General features: G+C 33.7%; 1 protein-coding gene across 12 annotated transcripts in view; it reads right to left on the bottom strand.

Moving 5' to 3' along the window:
• EPHA5 (EPH receptor A5) overlaps window positions 1–23463 on the bottom strand; it is a 330879-nt gene that overhangs the window by 65618 nt on the left and 241798 nt on the right. For 6 of the 12 annotated variants that reach the window (XM_070612814.1, XM_070612810.1, XM_070612816.1 and 3 more), the window contains 2 exons: window positions 22494–22653; window positions 13723–13828 (listed from right to left, as the gene is read on the bottom strand). In XM_070612814.1, coding sequence (XP_070468915.1) covers window positions 13723–13828; window positions 22494–22653 — 266 coding nt within the window. The remainder of the gene's footprint in view (window positions 1–13722; window positions 13829–22493; window positions 22654–23463) is intronic. The other 6 variants (XM_070612809.1, XM_070612807.1, XM_070612811.1 and 3 more) reach the window with 1 other exon arrangement.

The following is a 23463-nucleotide window of genomic DNA, read 5'->3' as shown; positions in this document are numbered from 1 at the left end:
GGGTGAAGTAGAGAAGAAAAAGTAAGGGCACATAAAGTTGCAAAATAGTGATGCAAATTTTGCCAGCTAAAATAAGTAAGGATATTTCAAGCACAGCTCTCATAGTAACATTTGTTTTAAACACTCATTTGTCTTAACGAAAGAATAATATCAATTAAAAATATGAGTGGGTTAAAAGAAAGGAGATTAGTAAAAGAAATAAGCCAAATATGTCAGTTCTGATTTATTTAGCTCACCTTATTATGGCTGTTGAATATTTTCCAAAGCCAAATCACATCTATCAGCATTAAACTTATATGGTGGAGAACCCAGAAGGACTAATGTTTCAGTTTAATTACTTCACTCTCAAATAATTAAAGTAATAGTGGAAGTATACTGAAATTATCAAAACACAAGAATGTGTGTATTTTGTGATAAACATATTATGAGAATTGAATTAATTGTGAGAATTATTTAACAGGAAGTTAAATGTTCATTTTCATATCGAACTATTCAAATCCAGGTAAGTATATTTTGTTTTCTATTAGTGTCAGTCAGTAGTATTAGAATCATATATTATGGTAGTCGTCATAAGTGTTTAACCTTAAATATAATGGTGATAAATGTTAACTATTTTAATGCATTATACACATATATAACATAATGGTTAATTATACTTACAATTGCTTTATATACATACAATTGTGTTAAATACATGTGTGTGTGTATATACACACACAAAAGTGTGCATATAAAATATTTGTAATTGTGACCATATGTGATTCCCCAACAGTAATTTGCCTGACCAAACATTGAAAAATATTTTTAAATTACAATATTTAAACTAATATGATCCTGGTACAAGCCAGGAAGATTAGAAGAATAGCTTTGATAGCTCAGAAGCAGTGTAGATAAAAGAAAATCTATATAGACACTTATTTAGTGTATACTACAGGTAAAGACCTAACAGTTTTGGGAAAGGGTGATAAACAGTGCTGGTAACTATATAAGTCCATAGAAAAAGCAATTTAGATCACCAATCCCCCAAAATTAACATTTTTTGTATCTTGTGCAAAATAAGCATTATTAAAAAGCAAACAAATCCTGACACTTCTAATGATATATGTTTACTATATGAAGAGCTAGGACCCATTAGCCTAAATACGTAAAGAGTATGTACATGTAATTTACAAAACAAGTAATGAAATAGCTAATGACTACACACTGCATATATATTAATGAACCTATCAAATCTCAAAAATAAAAAGAAGTGCAATTAAAAATACAGAACTATTTTTCTTCTATTAAATTAGCAGAGCCTGGCTGGTCTGTGAACCACCAGGCAATTTCATGCACTGTTGGGGGGAATGGTAATTGGTACTGGGATTTCGGAGGCCATTTGTCAATATGTATAAACAATCTTTAAAACATTCATATTCATTGACCCTTACTTTGAATAATACAAATGTGTTCTAAGGATATTGGGAATAGAAATATTAACCACTCTCCCCCAAAATAACAACAACAACAAAGAAATCAATCAAACAAACAAAAAAACAAAAGGGAAAGATTATGGAACAGGTTAGACATTAAAATATCAAAGACGTATTAAAGTTTTGCTTTTAAAACATTTTCAAATACACAGGGAAATTTTATTTTGTTATGTTAAGTCAGATAAAAACAGAAAACAAAACTACAAATTATGAAGTCAACTATGTATACAAAAATATCAAATATATATGGCCAAATATTAATATTGCCTCTGGTGGACAAATATGATGGATTCTTCTTTCTACATTTTTGTGTTCTATATAATTTTAATCAGAAAATTAAAAAACTCAAACATCATAAAATAGCACCCAGTAAGAAATTAGGAAAATCTTCTTAACCATGCCAACTATGTAACACATAATATAAAAAAATAGACTGAAACTTATAGGAAAGGAAGACGGCAAGAGGATTTGCTTATCTCAAGACATTGATCTAAGGAAATGGCTGTTAATTTAGCCTCCAAAATTCTGTTGGAACATAGCTGAAGCAGTCCAGTAATTGGAATATCTGAGGTCTAAGGCAATATAGTGCACTGGGTGGGCAGATGGAAGCAGGATTGATAGTGATTTTTACTTTGGGACGTAAGATGTGCTGAGATGATCTGCTGATCGACTTCCAAGCTGGGTTAGTTAAGAGTTCCCTTAGAGTGGGGGGTTTTCAGAGGATTGGAGACACAGGAGCAGGATCCAGTCACCTTGGCTTTGGGAACGGATGGGAATAAAAGGGCCAAACTGCACAGGCTCCAACCAGATATTTGAGATGTGCAGAAGGACTTTGCATTTCAATTTCTTGGATGAAGATTTAGAAGACTTAGGGCTTAGGCCAAAAGATATTGGGTGGTAAAATAGAGATCTACTTGGAATTCAAAGTAGCTATTTCCTTATTGGGGTTGGGGAGTGACAGTGCACACTAGCACAGGTTTGGAATGATTAATTATAAATCTTTAGGACTCCAGGAAAGAAGTGTATCCTGGCCCTCTACATTCCAGATGACTAGAGAAGAGATGCATCTAGTTGGCCACTATATGTACATTTGAAACAGCTGGAATGGGACTAAGTCAGATATAGACATCAAAATAAATTAAGGTCCTTATATGTTAGAAAACATAGAAGTCACACAAATGTAGAATTCTGGTTTATCTTATATTTGTCTCATCAAAATTTATATATAAACAATGCTCAATATCACATTCATGTGAATATTGAATTCATGCTGATTTTGATAACTTCTTAGATTTTACATCATCATTAGCATTATGAGATAGAAATTAGTTATATGGGTGGCTAAATTTCATCTTGAAAGTTTTCTGAGGAAGATTAGACCTATAGACTGGCATTTTGCTGATAATTGTTAATGTAGCAAATTAAGAAAATCAGAATAATCCTACAAATTTAATACCCATCCTGGTTTAATAGTTATGCTGAACTAGGTATTCTTAAAAATGTAGCATTGTGTTGCTGACATATATGAAGATCTCACAAACAACTTTAGTGGTAAGGATTTGTGGTAAGATTTCAGTATATCTGGGAAAATTAATATTAATATAGAAAATATTTTGCTTATATCCTACATATTTTATATCCTACATATTTTACTTATATTCTATATATTTTTAAAGATGTTTGTTCAACTCTTTGCTCTGTGAGTGTGTTATGATTATCTTTTACATTCTTATGTGTACTATTTCTCCATATTTTGAAACAGATATTTCTTTGTATTAAACAGGGAAAGTATTAAACAAAGTATTAAACAATTAAAGTATTAAACAAAGTTACATGACTTCAACTGAAACTCAAAATGGATAATAGATTAAAAAAAAATGTTGGCATGATGTGTTCATCATCTTCAGAAGGAATCAGTTTAAAACTATGCTGAGTAAATTTGCCTCAGGAAAATCAAATGAATTAGGCATAAGAGTGTCAAAGCAGCACTAGGATTTCCCGATGTCAGAGGCATGGGGAGCTCTTACAGTTGGAGGAGTGTCTGTGAGAGACACTGGAATATCTGAATCCTATGGAATGATCAGTCTAGAGGGACACTAGAGGAACTACATAGTTGCTCTTAGAACAGCCTAAGAAAATCTAAGAAACAGAGAGGCTTTCTTCCAATAATCACCACAGGGAGGTCCCAATTTGCCAACTCCATGATATCTTGCTTTTCAGGATGGAAGTGCTGACGTGGAAAAGAGGCAAAAAAGCAAACCCAAATAAACCCTATTATAAACTCCCAACCATCTTTCTTGCCTTTCAATCTACCTTGACTCAAGAGGACTCAATAATGACCATCATGGAGATGTGAAACCCAATGCCAGACCACAAGAACAGGAAGAAAAGATAACAGGTCATTATAAATAATAATTTCAAATAAAATAATAATTAAAACCTTCTGACATTGCTATCTGCAGTACTGATGGCTACAAGAGAGTGGAACAATGCCTACAGACTATTGAGAGTGAATGCATGCCAAAGAAAGTGAGGGGAGTAAGAAACTAAGAGAGAAGTGAGGAGTGAGAGATAGTAAAACAACTTGGGCAAGCAAGATAATTGGGATAAAATATGTTTTGTAGCACTATAACTATCACAGCCATCAGCTATATCTGAAGTCAATACTTCCACGTGGCATAATTAAGAATTCAGCTGTTCGAGACTGAGTTGCTAATCCATTAGAAACATTTATTTCTTCCCAGGTTCATGCAGGTTTGAAAAAAGAGCACAGATCTTGAAACAAATGTGAATTTTAGCTGGTGTTTAAGATCATTTGAAACATTCTGCTGTTCATTCGCTTCATTCTCAGCAATGAGTATACTCCTAGACATAGCTCAGGAAATTAACAGAATTTTTGTTGAAGTGGTGGTCTAAACTTTGGCACAGGGCAGTGCTATTGATTTTCTCAGTAGACCTGGGTATCAGGTTCCCGTAAGAGCCTGTGCTATTGTGGACTCTGAGAGATGTGGTAAGATTCCTAGAAACTCAGCAGAGTCTTCCACCAGAGCCCAGTGTCTTCCCGCATGCCAGCCGGTGCTCTCTTTCAGATGAGGATCCCATTCTTATAGAAATGGTGCTTCAGACAAATGGAGCTTCAGAGAAAATGTGTATTTTGCTCTTGTGGTTAGGCTTTTGACCTACCCTTTGCTTCATACTTGTGAAGAGTCTCTAGATTCTTTGCTAAAATAATTTTCATCATTGCAAATCCATGATATTAATTTGTTATCTCCAGTACCACAGAGTTTTTGCTTCCAAATGTTTGCCTCGATATAACTTCCTGAGAGTTGCAGTGATGTTTACATGTTTGATCCGTGAGAAGTCGCAGGTGGGGTATTCAATAATGTTAAGCAATTGAGCCAGTAACCCTCTTGGGTTCAGTTTCCTAGGACGATTTACTTCCCACAGTGGGCAATTAGTTGTTGCTATGCTCCTAGTCTTTCTGGCACTACTCTGCCCTGATCCCCATTTGCCAGTTATTAATAAATTATGATCTGCTCTCTAATTATCTTTGATTCAGAGCTTTTGAAGAAAAAGCATGTAATCATGAGAAAATAGAAGGGATAACAACTCTCAGATATTAAATCAATACACATGCCTAGATTTATTACAGTTTTATAAAGTCATATCTATTGCTAATTCATAAACCACTGAGATTTGCTTTTAATGAGCTCTTTTCTAAAATGACTGATTGCATGTGTGATCACAAATACTTGTTTATTTATCATTATTTTAAAATAAAATAGTATTAGATTAAAATATTTTCATACAATACTTGTTCTTATCAAAACTTATCAAGTTCTGAAACTATATAATCCTACTTATGTTAGAGAAGCCAAGCACAGGCATACCTCAGAGATATTGTGGGTTTGTTTCTAGATGACCACAATAAAGCATATATTGCAAAAAGTATATGAACATCTCCATGATGTCCCTAACCTAAAGAGAATCAGGAGAGAAATATAAATGCATTGATGTATATTATTATTTATAAAAGCTAATGTTGCTTGACATCACCAGGTGCATCATCACACTGGTGTTATCCTGTTCACATGTCAAATAAATAATGTAAACTAGTGAAGATTTCTTAACCCTATGCAACATTTCTCTGAAATCATTGCATTTATTTTGTGATAGCATCAAAAGTTTCCTTATTCAGGAAGAAAGCACATTTAGGGGTTAGGCATTCTATTGTGCTATGTCAGAGTTATTAACATTTTTCGTTTTCCAAACTATCAACATTAATAGGGAAAAGTGAGACAAAGCACTTCAAATGGAGACTGATGCACAGTTTATCTTTAATTCAATAATTTATGGGATATTCATTCAATTGGGTTATGTGGGAGAGCCACAGAAGTCTTTATCCTCTAAATACTTACTGGCAGGCAGAAGCAAGATGATATTTACTCAACGTACTATAATTTGTGGTTGAAAGCGTTAAATTCCATGAAAAACTACTGCTATATTGTTCTGAGACTTAAGTGGAAGCACAGAATGCTTTGGTGACGGGAATTGAGGAAGGTTTTATGATAGAAAGAATGGTTCATGTGGGTCTTCACATGTAGGTAAGGTTTAAATATTGAGAGAGAAAATGAAGGATATGAAAAATGGGACAGAGTGAGAACCTCTTTCCTCATTCTCAGTTCACGTGCTTTGTACGAGACTGACCCTATCCTTCAGGTTCAGGCGTGAACTCCTAGTGTGCAGGGCCACGCAGTGCACCTTCTCCATACTCTTCTCAATTGAGATCCCAGCGCTATTGATCGATTACTTGGTGGAGCTGTGCATCAGGTCCTGCCATAAGAGCTCTTAGACTGAAGTGCAAGAGTTCTGAAATCAGAGCTGGGTTCAGCACAGTGACCATTCCCCCTTCAGTGACCCAATAATTGTCTGGTTTCCTGCTACCCCATGGACCACTCCTTCTCAGTCTCCGTTGGCTGGATCTTCCTCCTTCACTCTTTCTATCAATATCAGAATGCTGCTGGGCTCCACCCAAATAACCTCATTCAGATCAGGGGCTTTAAATACCACATCTGTGCCAGAGAATTCTTGACTCACGTGTCTCCAATTGCATAGCAGACACTATTTTAGCACCTGGATCTACAAGTGCTTGTACTTTGGATTTTTTTTTAATCTCTGAAATTTTTCATCTACATAATCTATAATTCTCTTTTGGATTAAGCCACTTTGAATTTGGTTTCTGTCATATGCAACCAAAGGAATCCAGGTAAAAAACACAGTGATAATGCTGGAAAGGTGGTTTGAAGCATATTTTCAAGAATATTGAACTCCAGATTCACTCCCCTAGTCATTGGACATTTACTGACAACGTACATTATAACCTGTGTTCAAGATGAACATATATCTATCAGGAGAGACATATGTAAAATGATGAACCAAAACTACTTCAACTGGAAAGAAAGTTTTGAGGAAAAACAGATTAACTAGCTTTCACAAAATCAAGAATAGTCATGGAGCTGGTGACATTTGATATGTGTGATTCTAGAATAAATACAACTTACCAGGTGCAATTTTCAAGTGAAGAATGGAGGTAAATTCACTAAAATCCATTGTACTTTTTAACATCAGTGTCAAGATGTCACTGACATTAATATCTAAGAGGTATTCATTCATATTACTGATCAGTGTGGAAAGCTGGAAAGTTTTTAAATGTTAACCTATTATTTTTAGCAGTGACATTGCACACAAGAGTTCAGTTTCATCAAAATCATATAGTTGAATGATTATAATAGGAAAATTACACAGTGAAGAGCAAGGGTCCTAAAGTTAGAGCTGCATGCTAACTATATATCAACTGAATACAGTAACTAAATGTATACAATAATTTATGTTCTGGACATTTTCTAATTGTATACAATAATTTATGCAGTAGACATTTTCCCAGAGCGGGGAAAAACTCACAGATAAAAATCCCTGCCATTTTGGATCTTATATTCTAGTAGAGAAGACATAAGAAAACAACAGAAGAAATATGGTATCTAATGGCAGTAAGTGTTACAAAGAGACAAATCAAGGTAAGGGAGATCTGACATGCAGCAGAAGGAATTATGGGAGATCATTTTCGTAATTTCAATTGAGAGTTGAAATCCAGCAAAGAAAGAAGGAGGAAGCCACGTGGTTCTCTGTGGCAAGAGAGCTAGAGGAGCCAGCACAAAAGCCTTAAGGCTGGCTTACTTTACAATATGCAAGAAACAACAAGAAGATAATTTTATCAAGTATAAATTGGCGATAGAACTAATACTGAGACAGACTGGTGTGACATATTACATGTAAAACTCTCAGAACGGTGTCTATTAGTAGGGAGTGCGCAATTCATGCTAGACAATATTACACTTATAATCAATACTATTATTGTGTTACTTCTGTTAGGCAAAGAAACTTCTCTGAAGGTTTTATAATATTCCATAACCTTTAAAAATGATTCACTTAAGATATCAAATGCAGGCAGAGCCCTGACACTTGTCTGAATTAAATAATTGCATTCAACATGCCTAGATAATTATTTTATTTGGCTCCAAATGAGCTGGAAGAAAAGTTTTTCTAAACCCAGAGGAATTTACTACCCAACCATTGTTTCTTCCTAACATAAGAACTGTGGCAGGCCTGTATAAGAACTCAAATGTTTCTTGATTTAATGAATTGGATCATCATTTTGGTCCAAAGAAAAAAGTTACCGCGAGGAGAATGATGCTAATTTAAACTCTTCTCTTTCTCTCTAGCTGTTCTAATTCTGTTTATGAAATTCTGTCCAGTTATCAGACCACTAAATTAAACTGGAAATATTTTGAGAAAAGGACATTGCCTTCCTATTTCACATGCCCAGGACTTATCTTGGGGTTTGATATTCAATAGCTGCTCAATAAATTTTTATAAAGCCTGATGGGGAAGAATATGTCATTTACAATCTGTTATACTTTAAGATACCTGAAAAAAATTACAAAAGGCTAAATTTTGATATTATTTTCAAGTAATAAAAATACCTAAACCTGTGTTTTACATAAATCTACTTTTTTTCTCCAAATTTCTGACATAGTTTCAGAATCTTAATTTTGATAGATTAGCCTCTCTGTACACTATCCATTGACTTCTGGAGAATTTTCACCTCAGGAAACTAAGAGACATTTCAAACGGATTGAGTTTCAATTGTTTGATGAAACACAAAGGGAAATAGGATTTAGCAGTTTTATATCCAGCCACAGGATTGGAACATGACCAAGAAAAACAAAAGAAGATCTTTTACCCAGAAAATAGTTGATCTTTTTTACAGGCATTAAGCCACCCCTTAGACGAAATTTATCATCTCAGGAACATCATAGCATTAAAGTCACATATGAATAACCTTAAAAAGCATATCAAAGGCTAAGCAAGCAGCTTGAGGGGATCCTGCTTCATCAGGAGCTAGAGATGTTTTGGTTTTATTTTCCAATTTTAAAACTGGCAAACAGCTTTAGCTTTTTGGGTTTATATGGAAGAACATGTGCAAATATGTGTGGGAGTGCATGGGTGGTAACATGCGTGTGTCTTTAACCTCCGAGTGTACACGTGGAATTAATTGAAATAGAAAAGCAAAGCTATGAAGTTTTCTCAAAATTTAATTACATTCATGAACATGTAATAAATGAGGATCAGTAACTAAGTATTCAAAACATACTCTTTCATCCCGAGATGTCTATATTGAGTGAGGTTCAAAGAAGAAATTGTTTCGGTGTGAAGAAAGAATTATTTCTGTACACTGAAAGATGTTTTCCTTTCTATTGTCTATATCACTCAATCTTGTTAACTTAAGTTTCATATCAGGCTACGAAGTGTCCAGTAATCAATTTTCAGAATTAGACCCCAAATGTGAAGTCTTCACAGAGAAAAAAAGCCAGTTTAATAATGTCAGTGACCATTTTCAAAGGAAAGAAACAGAGGAAGGAACAAACTAAAGCATTTTCTCAAACATGTCACTGAAAGAGTGGGGAGATGACGATCATTAGTGAAAGAGGGGTCGATTAAATAATTTAGATCTATAAAATAGTACATATAAGAGAAAAATGCAAAAAATTAGTATATAATAAGAACGTTATCAGTGTGCATGTCATTACTGATAAAAGACAAAGATTAATAAACACAACATGCTGTGCATCTCAGGGGTTTAATTTATATCCAACCCAGGATAAGTAGCTTATAGTTCGCTGCGGATGTGTCAATTGTTTCATAGGCCCATGAAAACACCATTTAAAATAGAAAGGAAGTAAAGAGGAAAGTCTGAACCCTGACGAAAATGTTCTATGAAATATTTAGCGCCTTTAAACAGGAAGATCACACAAGTTCTAAAATTGAAAGAATCTTAAGACGTAATAATTCTTCACTATTTTTAAATAGGACTTTTTCCTTCAGGATCGATACTCGTCTATGTTATTTTCAACTGTACCTAGGTAGGAAGACTCCAAAAGTTTTCTGCATAATCAATTTAAGCCTAAGAAGATTAGAAGGTCTTTGTTTGATTTGTTTTTCATCTTTCAATGGATTTTAGGATAAAAAGTTTATTTATTTTTTTAAATGTATTAGTCCCATAGGATTCAATGTGTTATAATCCTCAAATTTCTTTGTTCTAAATAAAAATACAAATTGTCAGGGAATATGTATCCTCAGGATATATTTTCTCCTGCGCCCAAATGATGATATAAATTGTCAACGGGTACTGCATGCATGTGATATCGATATTTTTGCCATATATCAAAATTAATTGATCTATATCACCGCTAAGGAGTCAAATCATTTGCAATTAAAAGACATTTTACCCAGGAGCAAATATTTGGTTTATAATATATTCAAGAGATTAAAAATTGATAAAAGAAAGTAAGTTCAAAGTGAGAGGAATGTCTAAATGTTATATCTTTGTGTATGTTTATCAACTGTGTTTTGTCACAGGGAGGAGGGAGAAACATAGATAATTCAATGTCCGGAGACCACTCCCAGAAAAGGCTTTTTTCAATAATTTGCTAGTACTCAAAGATACTTTCCAAAATTTGTGTTAGGTTTTGGATACATTTCTTCATTTAATTTTATTTTTCTTTTACAAATTTTTAATGAGTTAATTCAGGATACTCTACATACTACAAAGTAGATAAGATTTTCCTAGTCCAAACAAAAATTGCAAAGTTCATTGTTTCAAATGAGACAGGAAAAATCCTTCACAAAATCATATCATTTAGCTTTTGAATAAGTATATCTACGCAATACAAACATAAAATAACTTGTCCATGAAAAGTAAAATACAATGGCCAAAGATGGCCAAAGATGTTCCTTCATATGACAAATGTCCCCTGAAACTCATGAATGTGCATTCAACAAAATGAAGTAATAAAAATTTCAGGGGGCTGGCCCCGTGGCCGAGTGGTTAAGTTCGCACGCTCTGCTGCAGGCGGCCCAGTGTTTCGTTGGTTCGAATCCTGGGCGCAGACATGGCACTGCTCATCAAACCACGCTGAGGCAGCGTCCCACATGCCACAACTAGAAGGACCCACAACGAAGAATATACAACTACGTACCAGGGGGCTTTGGGGAGAAAAAGGGAAAAAGTAAAATCATTAAAAAAAAATTTTCAAAAAGTTTGCTGGTAAAAAAAGATATAAACCTCAGATTGTGTTTTGATAAAATTTGTTTTCCTTTAAACTGCAAATTTCTAGTCTCAGCATCATAAGCTGTGCATTATGAAATTTAAAAAATTAACATGAGTGGACAATGCACAAATTCAGAAGGTGTTGCTACTTTTAAAAAGTAGTATACTTCTATGAGACAATACATCTAAAAGTTTATCTTACCAAGTCTTAGATTTAGTTATGCTAAAAATTAAGCTTTGTCTCTTGGGTGTAGATGTGATTCCTGTATAACTGAGAAATTATACTAAATTTAGTTATTATTTTACAGCAAATTCAGGTAACCAAATAATAAGAAAATTGAACTGTCTCACAAACATTTTGTCTACTCCTACAGAAGTAACAAAGTGAGTTGTTTTTAAGTCAATTTTATATATATATATATATATATATATATATATATATATTTGGGAAGAAAATATTTTGAGAACAGGGGCTGATGCACACCCGGGTAAGCAAGAATAAATGACTGAATGTCATCAGTAAATTCACATTAACAATGCTTAGGTTAAATAAATATAATGCTCTAAGTCTACAACAAAACACCTTCTATATTAGATTTGTTCTTTAACAAACCCTCAAACACAGAAATTTATTGGATTCTAGACCTTAGCTCTTTCCACCATTTTTATTCATTTCTCCTAAGTGTGGCCCCCCAAAATAAAATATCTTCTTATGATCACCGTATCTCTAAATAAAACTAAAGCCTCAGGATTTATTGGAAAGGAAGAAACCAACTGATATCTCAGTCAGAAGTAAATAAATGATATCACAAAGCAGCTCTGCAAATGTATCATATATCTACCCTTTTGGGATAGAAAAGACACATTACCACATTGTAGTTTTCATAGTAGTTGCAATTCACTAATTTAATTATCTTCTTTGATCAAAATCTGAGCAAAGTTTTTACAACAAGATTGGTGGAATTAGCTTATCTTCCAGAGAGCAGAGACATAGTTGGAGCATTCTCACCGATGACTTCAGAGAAACAGATTAGCGGGACGCTAGACAACCAACCTTCAGACTGAGCAGGGCTAGCTGTCCTCAAGAGAACACAAACTACTTCCCAGTTAGAAATTCTAAAAATGTATCCTTGCTATTCTAACATTAAAAGTAAGCAATGGATTTCGACATATATTATTAAGAAAACTTTGAACACTCTTAAATGAACAAGAACTGGAAGAAAGGGAATTTTCAGATACAAAGAGAAAGGATGTTCAAACGAAGTAACAATGTTTTATGAATATAATTTGATAGTACTGTAATTTAAGTTTATAGTTATAAATATTTTCAGAATAAAACATGCAGTATATTGAAAAGTACCTAACTCTGTATATTTATGAGTTGAATAGATGCTGAAGAGTCAAAAGTAAATGAGTAGAACAGTAACAAAATCAATATGAATATTGATTTCCTGACTTTTTTTGGATCTTACAGGACATTCTCACATATTTGTGCAGGTTTCACATTTCCAAGAAGATGTTCATCAACTTTTCTATAATAGTCTAACACCAAAACATTTTCAAATGGGCAGCTCTCATTACTGAATGGTCCTTCTCACAATGGCCTGAATGAAAAATGAAAATATGTTTGCTGTAGGAAGAGAACACACTCCTGTTTTTATTTGTTAATTTTTTTTAGAAAGGTTGATTATGCTCAGCTTAATGTCAATGCATACCTTCCACAAGAGCTCTTTTTGGGACTCTACCTCTTTTATTCTTGTTCAAAATGAAAAATGTAGATATATAATACATATATTAATGTATATACTGATAAAACATTCAATAAGATTCACTTTAGGGGCCAACCTGGTGGCACAGTGGTTAAGTTTGTGGGCTCCACTTCAGCCACCCAGGGTTCAAGGGTTCGGATCCTGAGCACAGACCTACACACTACTCATCAAGCCATGCTGAGGTGGCGTCCCACATACAAAAAGTAGAGGAAGATTGGCACAAATGTTAGCTCAGGGCCAATCTTCCTCACACACATACAAAAAAATCACTTTATTTTAGCATACGCTATGATTGATGTATTCAGGTTGAAATTATTCAGAGGCTGAAAATAAAAGCAGTCATAAAAAAGCATTGGTTATTTCTCAAAATCCTTGTTTGTCAGAGTGTCAGCTTTGTATTCATCACCCTGTTAGGATAGAATGCTGGCTAACTAGAATTATTAGTCCTATACCAGGCACAGACACAGGTCTTCATAAACACTAAAATTGAAGCAGGTAACCATATATACTTTTGAAAAGAAAAAAAAATTGATTAAACAATTATATCAGAAAAAGATATGGTTATATTAATGACAGAATAAATAATAAGGCTATTCTTGTGAAGAGAGCATACCTGGAAAGGAGAAATTGCGTGCTTAAAAGTCAGAACTAGCATGCACAAGGTAAGGCTTAAGACACACATCCTACGCTGAGGTTACCTACTGATCTATTACTTGCCTGATTTGTTTTGGGATGTGCTTAACCACCAAATGGTCAGATCAAAGTAAGGAAGCGATCAGCTGCAAAAGTTCAGAGTCACAGCTTCCTCTCTTACCTTCCACTGAGGAGGAAGCCGATAACCACTGCCAACAAAATGACTCCCACTGTCACAGACACAGCAATTATAGGAATCTGGCTTTGATCGCTGGATGCTGCAACTGCTGATAGGAGACAGAAAATGGAGCTTGCAGTTAAAGTGATCATATGCATTCAAATAAGAGCTGCTTAATCGCGGGTAATCAACGCACGGTTTAAGCAATTCACCCACACATGGCTGAGTTTTCCCCTTAATATCTCTTCTCAAAAGTGTGTAATTGAAAAGACATCTTTAAGAGAAAATATTTACTCTCCAAATGAAAATTCAAAAGAATCACTAAGTCATTGATTATTTCCTTGTCATCATAAAAAATGAATGCAATTGTTTGCATAGTATTCATCTAGGGACCTTAGGTTTGCAAGATAAAATGGAAGTTAGTCCTTGATTTCAAACACCTTAATCTAAAGAGGAAATGCGAAGTATATGAGATTCGATTTTTCAGAGTTTGCATGTGGCTGTTCTCTAGGAAAAAAATCTTATCGCCCTAGATGGGATTTTTTCCCATAGACATAGGTTGAAGTCCAAAATGATGTGGCTATGATCTCATTGAAGTGAAATATAATATGACTACTCTGAATATAATTTTAAAAACCATAATTTCCAACAAGAATATAATCCGTAAGTATATTTTATATGTAGGACCATTTTTTGAAAAATATCAGGAATTTGAGAAGCCTGTAATAAGGTTAGATTTGTTTATGTCATCTTTTAAAAAAATACGTGAATTTCGATGAAATATTTTATATTTTAACAATATAATTACCATAACAAGAGGAATATGGACATGATTAGATAGTCGTGCCTAAATAAGCAAGGTAGTTTTTCTTTTGCGCTGATAACTAAACCTGATTAAAGTAAGACATCTATAGGGCAAAATAAAGTTTACTAATGTTCTCAAAAAAACCCTCAATAGAATACCTAGCATGCTTACTGTTTAATGATGTAATTAATCATTAAGATAAATTCAGAGTAAGATTAGTTCACTTCCATGATTACAAATATGAAGTCAGCAAAACTAGTAATAACCATACTTTCCATGTTTTGGTTTTCATAGCCTCTTCCCAGATTGTGGCCCAGATAGTTTTGGACATCCAAACACATCCCTTGCTATTCTTGTCACTTCTCCCTTGATTCTTTCTAACCAAAATCGACCAACTCTCTGACCTCCTTCTTGCACTGGTCTACGCTTTCATCTCTCTCAGACCAGTCTTCAGAGCCCAGTATCATGGACAACTGGTTCATGTATGAGAAAAACTATTATTTGCAATCTAAATGTATGCTCTTACTCTCCCTCTTCTTGGATGATAATGGTTGCAATTCAGTGGCTCTTTACTCTGTTTTCTCCTATTCTCTGATGCTGAGGTATGTTGTAGGGAATTTAATACTGATGAGCACTACAAATGGCACAGGGCAAAGCTATGCCACTATCACTAGTAGCATTTCCCCAAATTTGTTTTATTAATCTCTAAACTCAGATGACTTAAACCATTGCTTTTTCTCAGTTCTTTCACTTTCTTTTTATCAGGGGCACTGTTTCTAGAGAAAATCAGGGAGCCTTGGCCCATATAAGTTCAATGTTAATTTGGTTGAGTTCCAACTGTTGCTCCAATGCTTTTGACTCTCTTATTAATTTCCTAACAAAATCATCCCCATAATTAGTGTTCCTCATTTTATCAGTACACTAATCCATTCCCATTTCCCAGGTTTTCAAAATGCTAAACATTATGGATAAAAGAGAGTGATCAACTCTGAACTGTATGGCTAAATATAACTGCATAACCTTCTTTTGCTTTACCTAACTCTGTTAGAGCGCTTCCTGTCTCTCTCAGAACATTGCTTCTTCAAAGATCTCCCTCAAGAAGGGGTTTTCCTTCTATTACAGGCTACTTCTCTGCTACTTACAAGTCTGAACACATGTCTTCTCTTGGTGGAAATAAATCCTGCTACCTAAACTTATTGATGCTAGTTCAATTTGAATTTGAAAAAAACGTTCAACATCTACTATACATATGGGCCAGGGCAAATTATTTAACCTTATAAAGTCTCATTTCTTTTATCTCCAAGTAGGGATAATTTCCCAGATCACTATAGTTCTGTTGAGAGTAGAGGTAACATGCATAAAACACTTGGTATAGTGCTTTAGCAATTGCCAGCCTTAAATAAATAGTAAATACTATTTATACATACTATTTTCTCCTGCTTTATTTACTCTCCTTATTCTTTCCTATTTTTCAGCATCTTGACTGAGTTATCTATAACCAGCCTTGTCTTCTGAGAAGTGACATTATTAAATTCTCTCTAAAACTTTTCTTCTTCTGTCTTTGAGTTCTATACATGGTTCTGTCAAATGCCTCGAGTGTGTCTCCATTTACCTGAGTGTGCATGATAATAAAGTATCTGACCTTATTGAACATATACTTCATTGTTGAAACACTCCTCCTCTTGGTTTCTATGACATCAGATGAGCTGTTTTCTCTTTTTCCCACTCTGAAACACAACTTTGTCACTTCTGTTGGCTCCACATTCTCTTCCCACATCTTATGTGTGAGCAATTCCTGATGAACGCTGGTTCCTGATCCTCCACACTTCTTTCCTCTCTCTCTCTTTCTTTTTCTGTCTTTCTCTCTTCCCACCTCCTTTTCTCTCTCCCTCTCATAGATGCTTCTTTGCTCATGACATTGGTTAACTATAAGCTAAAGAGTCCCAAATTTATATCTCCAATTCTTATTTCTCTTCAAAGTACCACTATTTTTAAAAAACAGACAGCTTTGCCTTTATTTGGATTTTATTTTCACATAAAAAATAAACATGCTTAAAAGCAATCCTTATACCACATCCACTTCCAAGGGCTAAACAAAAACACATCAACAAATAACCATATCATAAATCTAAACCAATAAACCAGACTAATTCGATCTCTTTCTGGTTTCTTTTAACCATCACAGAATTTTCTTAACCCATCCTTGCCCATTAATTAGCAAATATTTTGTGTTTCTTTTATGTTTTGCCCCACACATTACTTTTTTTCATCCAACACTGACCTGTTTGATTCAAATCTGCTGGAATATGGTTCATAGTGTTTTCAGTGCTCCCTTTGCCTCTTATGTACTCACATGAAATATACAAAAATATAACTTTGATCATGTTTCTCTGATCAAAAAGTTCATAGATACTTACTACTTATGGAAGAAGATTCCAAAATTTTCCATTTGGCATTCAAAAGTCCTTCTAATCTGACTCTACCAAATCTTTCTCCTCTCAATGTGTCAGTTTGGGAACTCTCAGAGAGATGGTTTTGGAGGAAGGAGGCATGATTAATCAGAGGTATAGATAAAAATAAGGCTATTTCAGGTGAACCAAAATATTAATTTTGAGAAAAAAAATGGGTGCTTAGTAGTGTCAAATGGTTCATTTTTAATAACTGCCAAGATCTAATTTAACAATGTGCTAAAATATGCACCTAGGTGTGGGATAATATCTTACATTAAAATAATTGTTAATGGCATGCCAAAATTTTTCAAATGTTTAAATTAACATATCTTATGAAAATTTTTGTAGGCAATGAAAATCACAAAATTCATATTTATATGTGAAGGCTGTAAGGAAGAATTTAAAGAATCCATTTTCATTTATTTTTTTTAATTTATAGCATTTTCTAAGTTCCTTAATGGGTGTCAATTATTAACTATTTCACATGCACTAATTAATTTGTGAGCTATTTCTAGTAGGAGAAAATTAATCAAGATTTTGTACTATTTATTCCTTTGTTTGCTCTGACAGCACCAATAATGTCCCCAATTATATCAACTAAGTTGAAAATACATAAATTTACAAGGTACTGTCAATTCCTTCATACTTGTTCACTCGAGCAGGAGAAAAAAATTCTTTTAATATATTGTGAAATTTTTTCATCTTTATAGATATGAATCTCTAGTCACACATATTTCCCATTTTATTATGTATGTTTATTAAGAATTAGTTGATTTATGATGTAGTTTTGGAAGACTGGCTGAGGAATGTTTGGGGAATGCTTAAAAGCAAATTTTGGAGCAATATAACACACTTATTAGAAGGATATCAGTTATAAAAACTAATGTTCTTTAGCAAATAATGTTTCTTCTTTTCAGTCATTATATATTTACATCATCCTTGGAAACTTTAAGGTAAAATATGTTGAGAAATCACATTGTTTTCCCTCACTTTGCTTCCTAAACTCCTGGTTGCAAACCTGTATTACATAGAGATTCTCTAGGTTTGGCTACATATTTGAACAATTAATCATTCAGGCTGGAGAGATTTGTTAGAGCCAGATTAAAAGGGCTTTTGAAAGTCAGGCTGAGAATTTAGGATCTTTCTCCCACAGCAAAAAGTATCTATTAACCTTCCCAATCAGGATAATCTGATCAAAGTTATAATTTTTGATACATAATATGAATATGTAGAGTTAGTGGGGAAATTTAAAACTGCATGGCAGGCAAGTAAGAACATGAAAAGGTGTTGAACATCATTAGCCATCAGAGAAATTCAAATTAAAACCCTGATGTATCACTACCTGTCCAAAATGACTAAAAAAAAACAAAACAAAACCTAGTGACAACATCAATTGCTGATGAGGATGTGGAGAATCTGATCACTCACACATTGCTGGTGGGAATGTAAAATGGTACAGCCACTCTGGAAAACAGTTTGGCAGTTTCTTACAAAATTAAACATGCAATTACCACATCATCATCCAGCAATTCTGCTCCTGGGTATTCATTCCAGGCAAATGAAAACTTAGGTTGACACAAAAACATGTGTCCAAATGTTCATGGCACGTTTATTTGTAATAGCAAAAACTGGAATCAGACCAATTGTCCTCCAACAGGTGAATGGTTAGACAAACTGCAGTACATACACACCACAGAATATTACTCAACAATAAAAAGAAACAAACTTGATATGCACAATGACTTGGATGAATCTCCAGGGAGTTGTGCTGAGTGAAAAAGTCAATTCCAAACTAAAAGGTAATATATTATATGATTCCATTTATAAAACATTTTTAACATGTCAAAATTTTTGAAATGGATGCTTAGAAATTAGCAGTTATCTGGGCTTAGTTATAGGACAGGAGTTGTTCCCGAAGGCAGTGGGTGCAGTTATGAAAGGGCAACATGAGGGTTCCTTGTGATGTTGGCACTATTTGGAATCTTGATTGTGATGGTAGATACACGGACCTACACAAGTGACCAAATTGTATAGAACTTAATACACACACAGGTCTACACACACACATACAAAGGAGCACAAGAAAATGTGAGTAAAATTGGTGGATTGCATCACTGTTAACAGCCTGGTTGTGTTATTATATTACAGTTTTGCAAATGTTACCATTGGGGGATACTGAGCAAAATATACGGGAGTTCTCTCTGTATTGTTGCTTACAATTGCGTGTGAATCTATAATTACTTCAATAAAATTTCATTTATAAAACAGAATAGCATTATTCCAGCAGTTGGGTTATACTGATTTGAATCAAATAGGTTAAGAGTTGGATGAAAGGAAGTGACACATTGGGAAGAAAGCAATCATAAAAGAAACACAAAGGAGTAAGTAGGGGTTAAGAAAGATTCAGTAATAGTCTCAAAGTTTTATCATGTTAAAAAAAAAGACAGAAAAAGAGCTAACTAGGTTGGCTGGATGGTTTCACTCAGGCTAGGTTTATTTGTTGGTGTGTTTTTACCATTGCTGTTGGGAACAGGGGTCGATTTTTAAACACATTAATTGTATGCACAATAAAATTAAAATAAAGTGGATAATAGTCAGTTACAAACATAAACTAAAGCTTGAGAGAGAAAGAATAGTTGGAGATTTTCTACCCAAATCCTCATGTGAAATAGCCTTTGTAAAATAAATATTTTTGCATTCCTGTTTTTACCAGTATTTGCATTTGGTTTTAGAGCTATACTTTTGAGATGCAAGATGACGTAGATAAAAAAGGAATGCCCTTCATTACCATTTTTAACTGAAGTATAACAAAAATTAATAATTAAAACATTTAAAAAATTAAGCAAATCAATAATAAAATGTCAATGTATTATTACCATGCATCATTATTATGAATTGAGTAACCAATTAGAAAATTCTTTTTAAAGTGTATGTTCAAGGTAATGATTTTCAGATAATTTTCTGTCCTAACATACCTGAGTAAGATAGACTTTCCTTAGCAAGGATGACTCAATAAAGCCAATATTCTTAACTGCCACTTACCAAATGAAAACTCCTGACAACTTTAATAGGAAAAATGTAAATATGTTTAAGATACCATAATTCCTACATTCGAGTTTTTGCAGACCGTATTGTGGAAATAATATATGTACATGAAGAATTAAATTATGATATTAAGTAACTGCTGAATAGAATAATAAAGTGATTTCACAAAATATTATACAAACAATTGCCAAATGAATGGCACATAAAACAAATGCCATAGAAGTTCTAAAAAGCAAGTGTTATTTTAATTATCAATTATATAATACATATTGTATTGTATTATTAATTAACTTCCTCTTAGACTATGTGCCTTGATTATGCCTTAAAGTGACTTTAGTCACTCCTAGTACCTAGAGTGAAAAATCTTTTGATTTGTAGGATGTAAATAAAATAAATGTTTGAATAATGAACAAAAGTATTATCCTAAAATGGTTTTTGAAACAAATATTCCATTCTCCAGAATTAAATAGACTGTATTCTTCTTCTCCGGAGAGAAAGTTTAATGTGTTGCTCGTGTTGATTTCTCTAGAGCCTCACAAAGCCTAACACATAATAGGTGCTCAGTACATTCTTGTCGAATTACATCCAGAAAGGATCCTACATAAAGGTCAAAGAGCATCCGTATGTATTACATACTTGGTCAAAGAAAAAGTCATTCATAAAATGTTTGCAGACATATACATATGCTCAAGTAAAAATAAAATTTCGCACTAATAGCTAGGAGACATATAACCTTAAAATATTTTCTTTACCTCTTAATAAAAGCCCTATATCTACTTCTGTAGTAAAAAAATATTTGTGTGATATTTCTTTTCCTCTAGAAAGTTTGTAGGAAAATATTTTAAAATAGACAGTCTCAGGTGAGATTTTATAAAAGCATATGGAAAATGACCTCTTATTAGTTCTCTTAGTGATCAGACTGATGAATTTTGGCATGCCTGGAAATTACTATTTAATTAAAAAAGTAAGGGAAGGAATACCAACAAGTATTGCTTTTACCAAAAAGCAATCCTGAAAACTAATTGCTGGATGTGCCAATATCCCAAAACTAAGCAGAATTTTGCAATCTTTTAAAATGGGATTTTTCATTTGTATAGTTATCCAAGCACTCAAGCATATTGTGAGATCCTACTCTCTGGGTTTGTTCCCAGAGTTGGTAAACCACGTAAGCAGTATACATTACTAATGGTACCTCAAAAGGAACAAAGCCTAGGAGGGTACCCAGCTTATATATCAAGCTTTTTGTCATAAATCCAGTTGAAGTTTCACGATATGAGAGTAAATAATTAACCAATTGCCATTATAGGAATTTTCTAATATCATTTATTTGTATCAAATCTATTACAGAACTTTTCTAAAGAGCATTAAATGTGCAAATTTCAGTAGTTTCAATTAAATCTCAGACAATTCCTTGAATTGAAAGAAAATAATTTATCATTTTTCACAGTGGCCCCCTAATCTGTACAAAATCAAGTGAAATAACAGAGAAAGCTATTTTTTAAGTAATAAAAATTTTATTCTAGATAAGTTAAACAAGCTTTAAACAGATGTATATCTTGATTTTCTAAAGAGCTACATTATACAAGGTGGGGGACATTTTAACCTGATAATTCTTCTAATCATTACAAAATCTAAGCTCTCATTTTGTTGATGTCAAAGGGGTGAAATATGCATTTTATTTTCATTTTAAAATCACTAATTCTTACATAACCTGGCTTTAAAAAGTATATATATATATATACACACATACATATGCATATTTGACATTTCACACTCCTCCTGTGTGTTATTTTCTTCATAACAAAACTTTAATAGAGCCAGCTCTTTAACCTATAACAAGGCAAATTATTGTCTTCTAATCTTCCCTTTAATGTATTTGTTTTAGGACAAGTAAGTAATCTAAATATTTTGTTTGGCACTAAAATGAGGCAAAAGTTTTATGTTATTTTATGAATAAAAATATGGCACAAGAAGGGTTTTCCAGAATTTCCAGACTCTCCACTCAGAGACACTACCAGAGATTTAGATTTTTTAAAACAATCAGATTGGTTCCTGAGAGCACCATTTTCTTGCCAAACTCAATCCTAACGTGTGCTCCCTGTGGAATTTTCATAGAAAGACTAAGCCTGGTAGCATAGTTCAAATAAAACAGGCATAAAGTAAATGGCAATAATTCAATAAAGTATGGCAGCAATGGAAAGAAAGTCTTTAAAAGCAAAGTTTAAACGTTTCTTAAGGATCTCCTGATGTTTCATCTCCCAGTAGACTAAAAGCAATGAGGAGAGGGGACCGATGTGTTAACAGGCTAAGCTACCATAACAGCATGGCAAATGCTTCCTACCTGAAGGGGTCATGCCTGGGAGAGGGAGAAGGAGCGGCAGACTGACAGAATGCCCAGGGAGAGTATTGATCCACTGACTATTTTCTGGTAACCATTACAGAGACATGAGTTGACAGTAATTAAAATGACTTACACACTGGGATGGTTTCAAACTCGAACCTTCGACTGAAGACACCATAGCCTGCTGCTGTGCGTGCTCGAATTTGGAAGACATATACTGAAGCTGGTTTCAAGCCTTCTGCAGTTATAGTTGTCTCTTTAGATTTGATAATTGTATAGCTGGTCTCTTGGTCCTTCGGTTACACATGCACATACAATAAAAAAAGGCAACATACGAATTATTAATGACAAAAAAACTCAGAATCATAGATCAGAAAATGAATCAGAAACTAATAATAGACTTACTATTAGTACAAACACAACATTTTAGAAAAAATAAAACCTAGAGATCCTAGATACTTATATTGAATCTTAAAGTGTTTTCTAGAAATCAAAGATGGTGGGTGACATGTTCTCCACCCAACCACCACACTTGCCCTTGGTAAAAATAAATTTGTAAACTTTTAACATACAGTTTGCAGAATATAAATTATTTTACAGTTTCTAATTTAGTATTGTTATTGGTGTGCATGTTTTTCTCATAAATAATTTATGGGAACACATCTGTCTGTTCATAGAGAAAGGTAGCAATGTCACATATACTGCCAGATAGGACTCATGCTTTACATCTTTAGTGAATTTGATTTCTAATTGTATTTACAGCTTGGGAGAAAGAATGAGTATTTCACTGGAGAACTACTTTAATTTCAATTCACTAAGTCTAAAATTTTGTAAATAAGAAATTTTTTTTTTCCTTTCTGAAAACGTTTTATCTTTTTCTCTTTCACATGTTTGGGCTGGAGGAATAGTGAGTGGAGATGGAGTGGGAAAAAAATCACTGGAGAGATGGTTTTGGAAACTGAAACAAAAAGGACTTCTAACGAAGTATAGATTAACCATCTATAACTCCTCATTGTCTCTGAAGTCACCACGCTGAATTTAAAATCTTAGACCTATAAAGATTTCAAAAACACTAAGTTCTTGTTTTGAACTTTCTCCTCCCT

The sequence above is a fragment of the Equus przewalskii genome, chromosome 3, assembly GCF_037783145.1.
Source record: "Equus przewalskii isolate Varuska chromosome 3, EquPr2, whole genome shotgun sequence".
In the NCBI taxonomy this organism is placed as follows: Eukaryota; Metazoa; Chordata; class Mammalia; order Perissodactyla; family Equidae; genus Equus; species Equus przewalskii.
The sequence above is the reverse complement of the archived record's forward strand: the minus strand, read 5'-3'. Positions and strand labels throughout refer to the sequence as shown.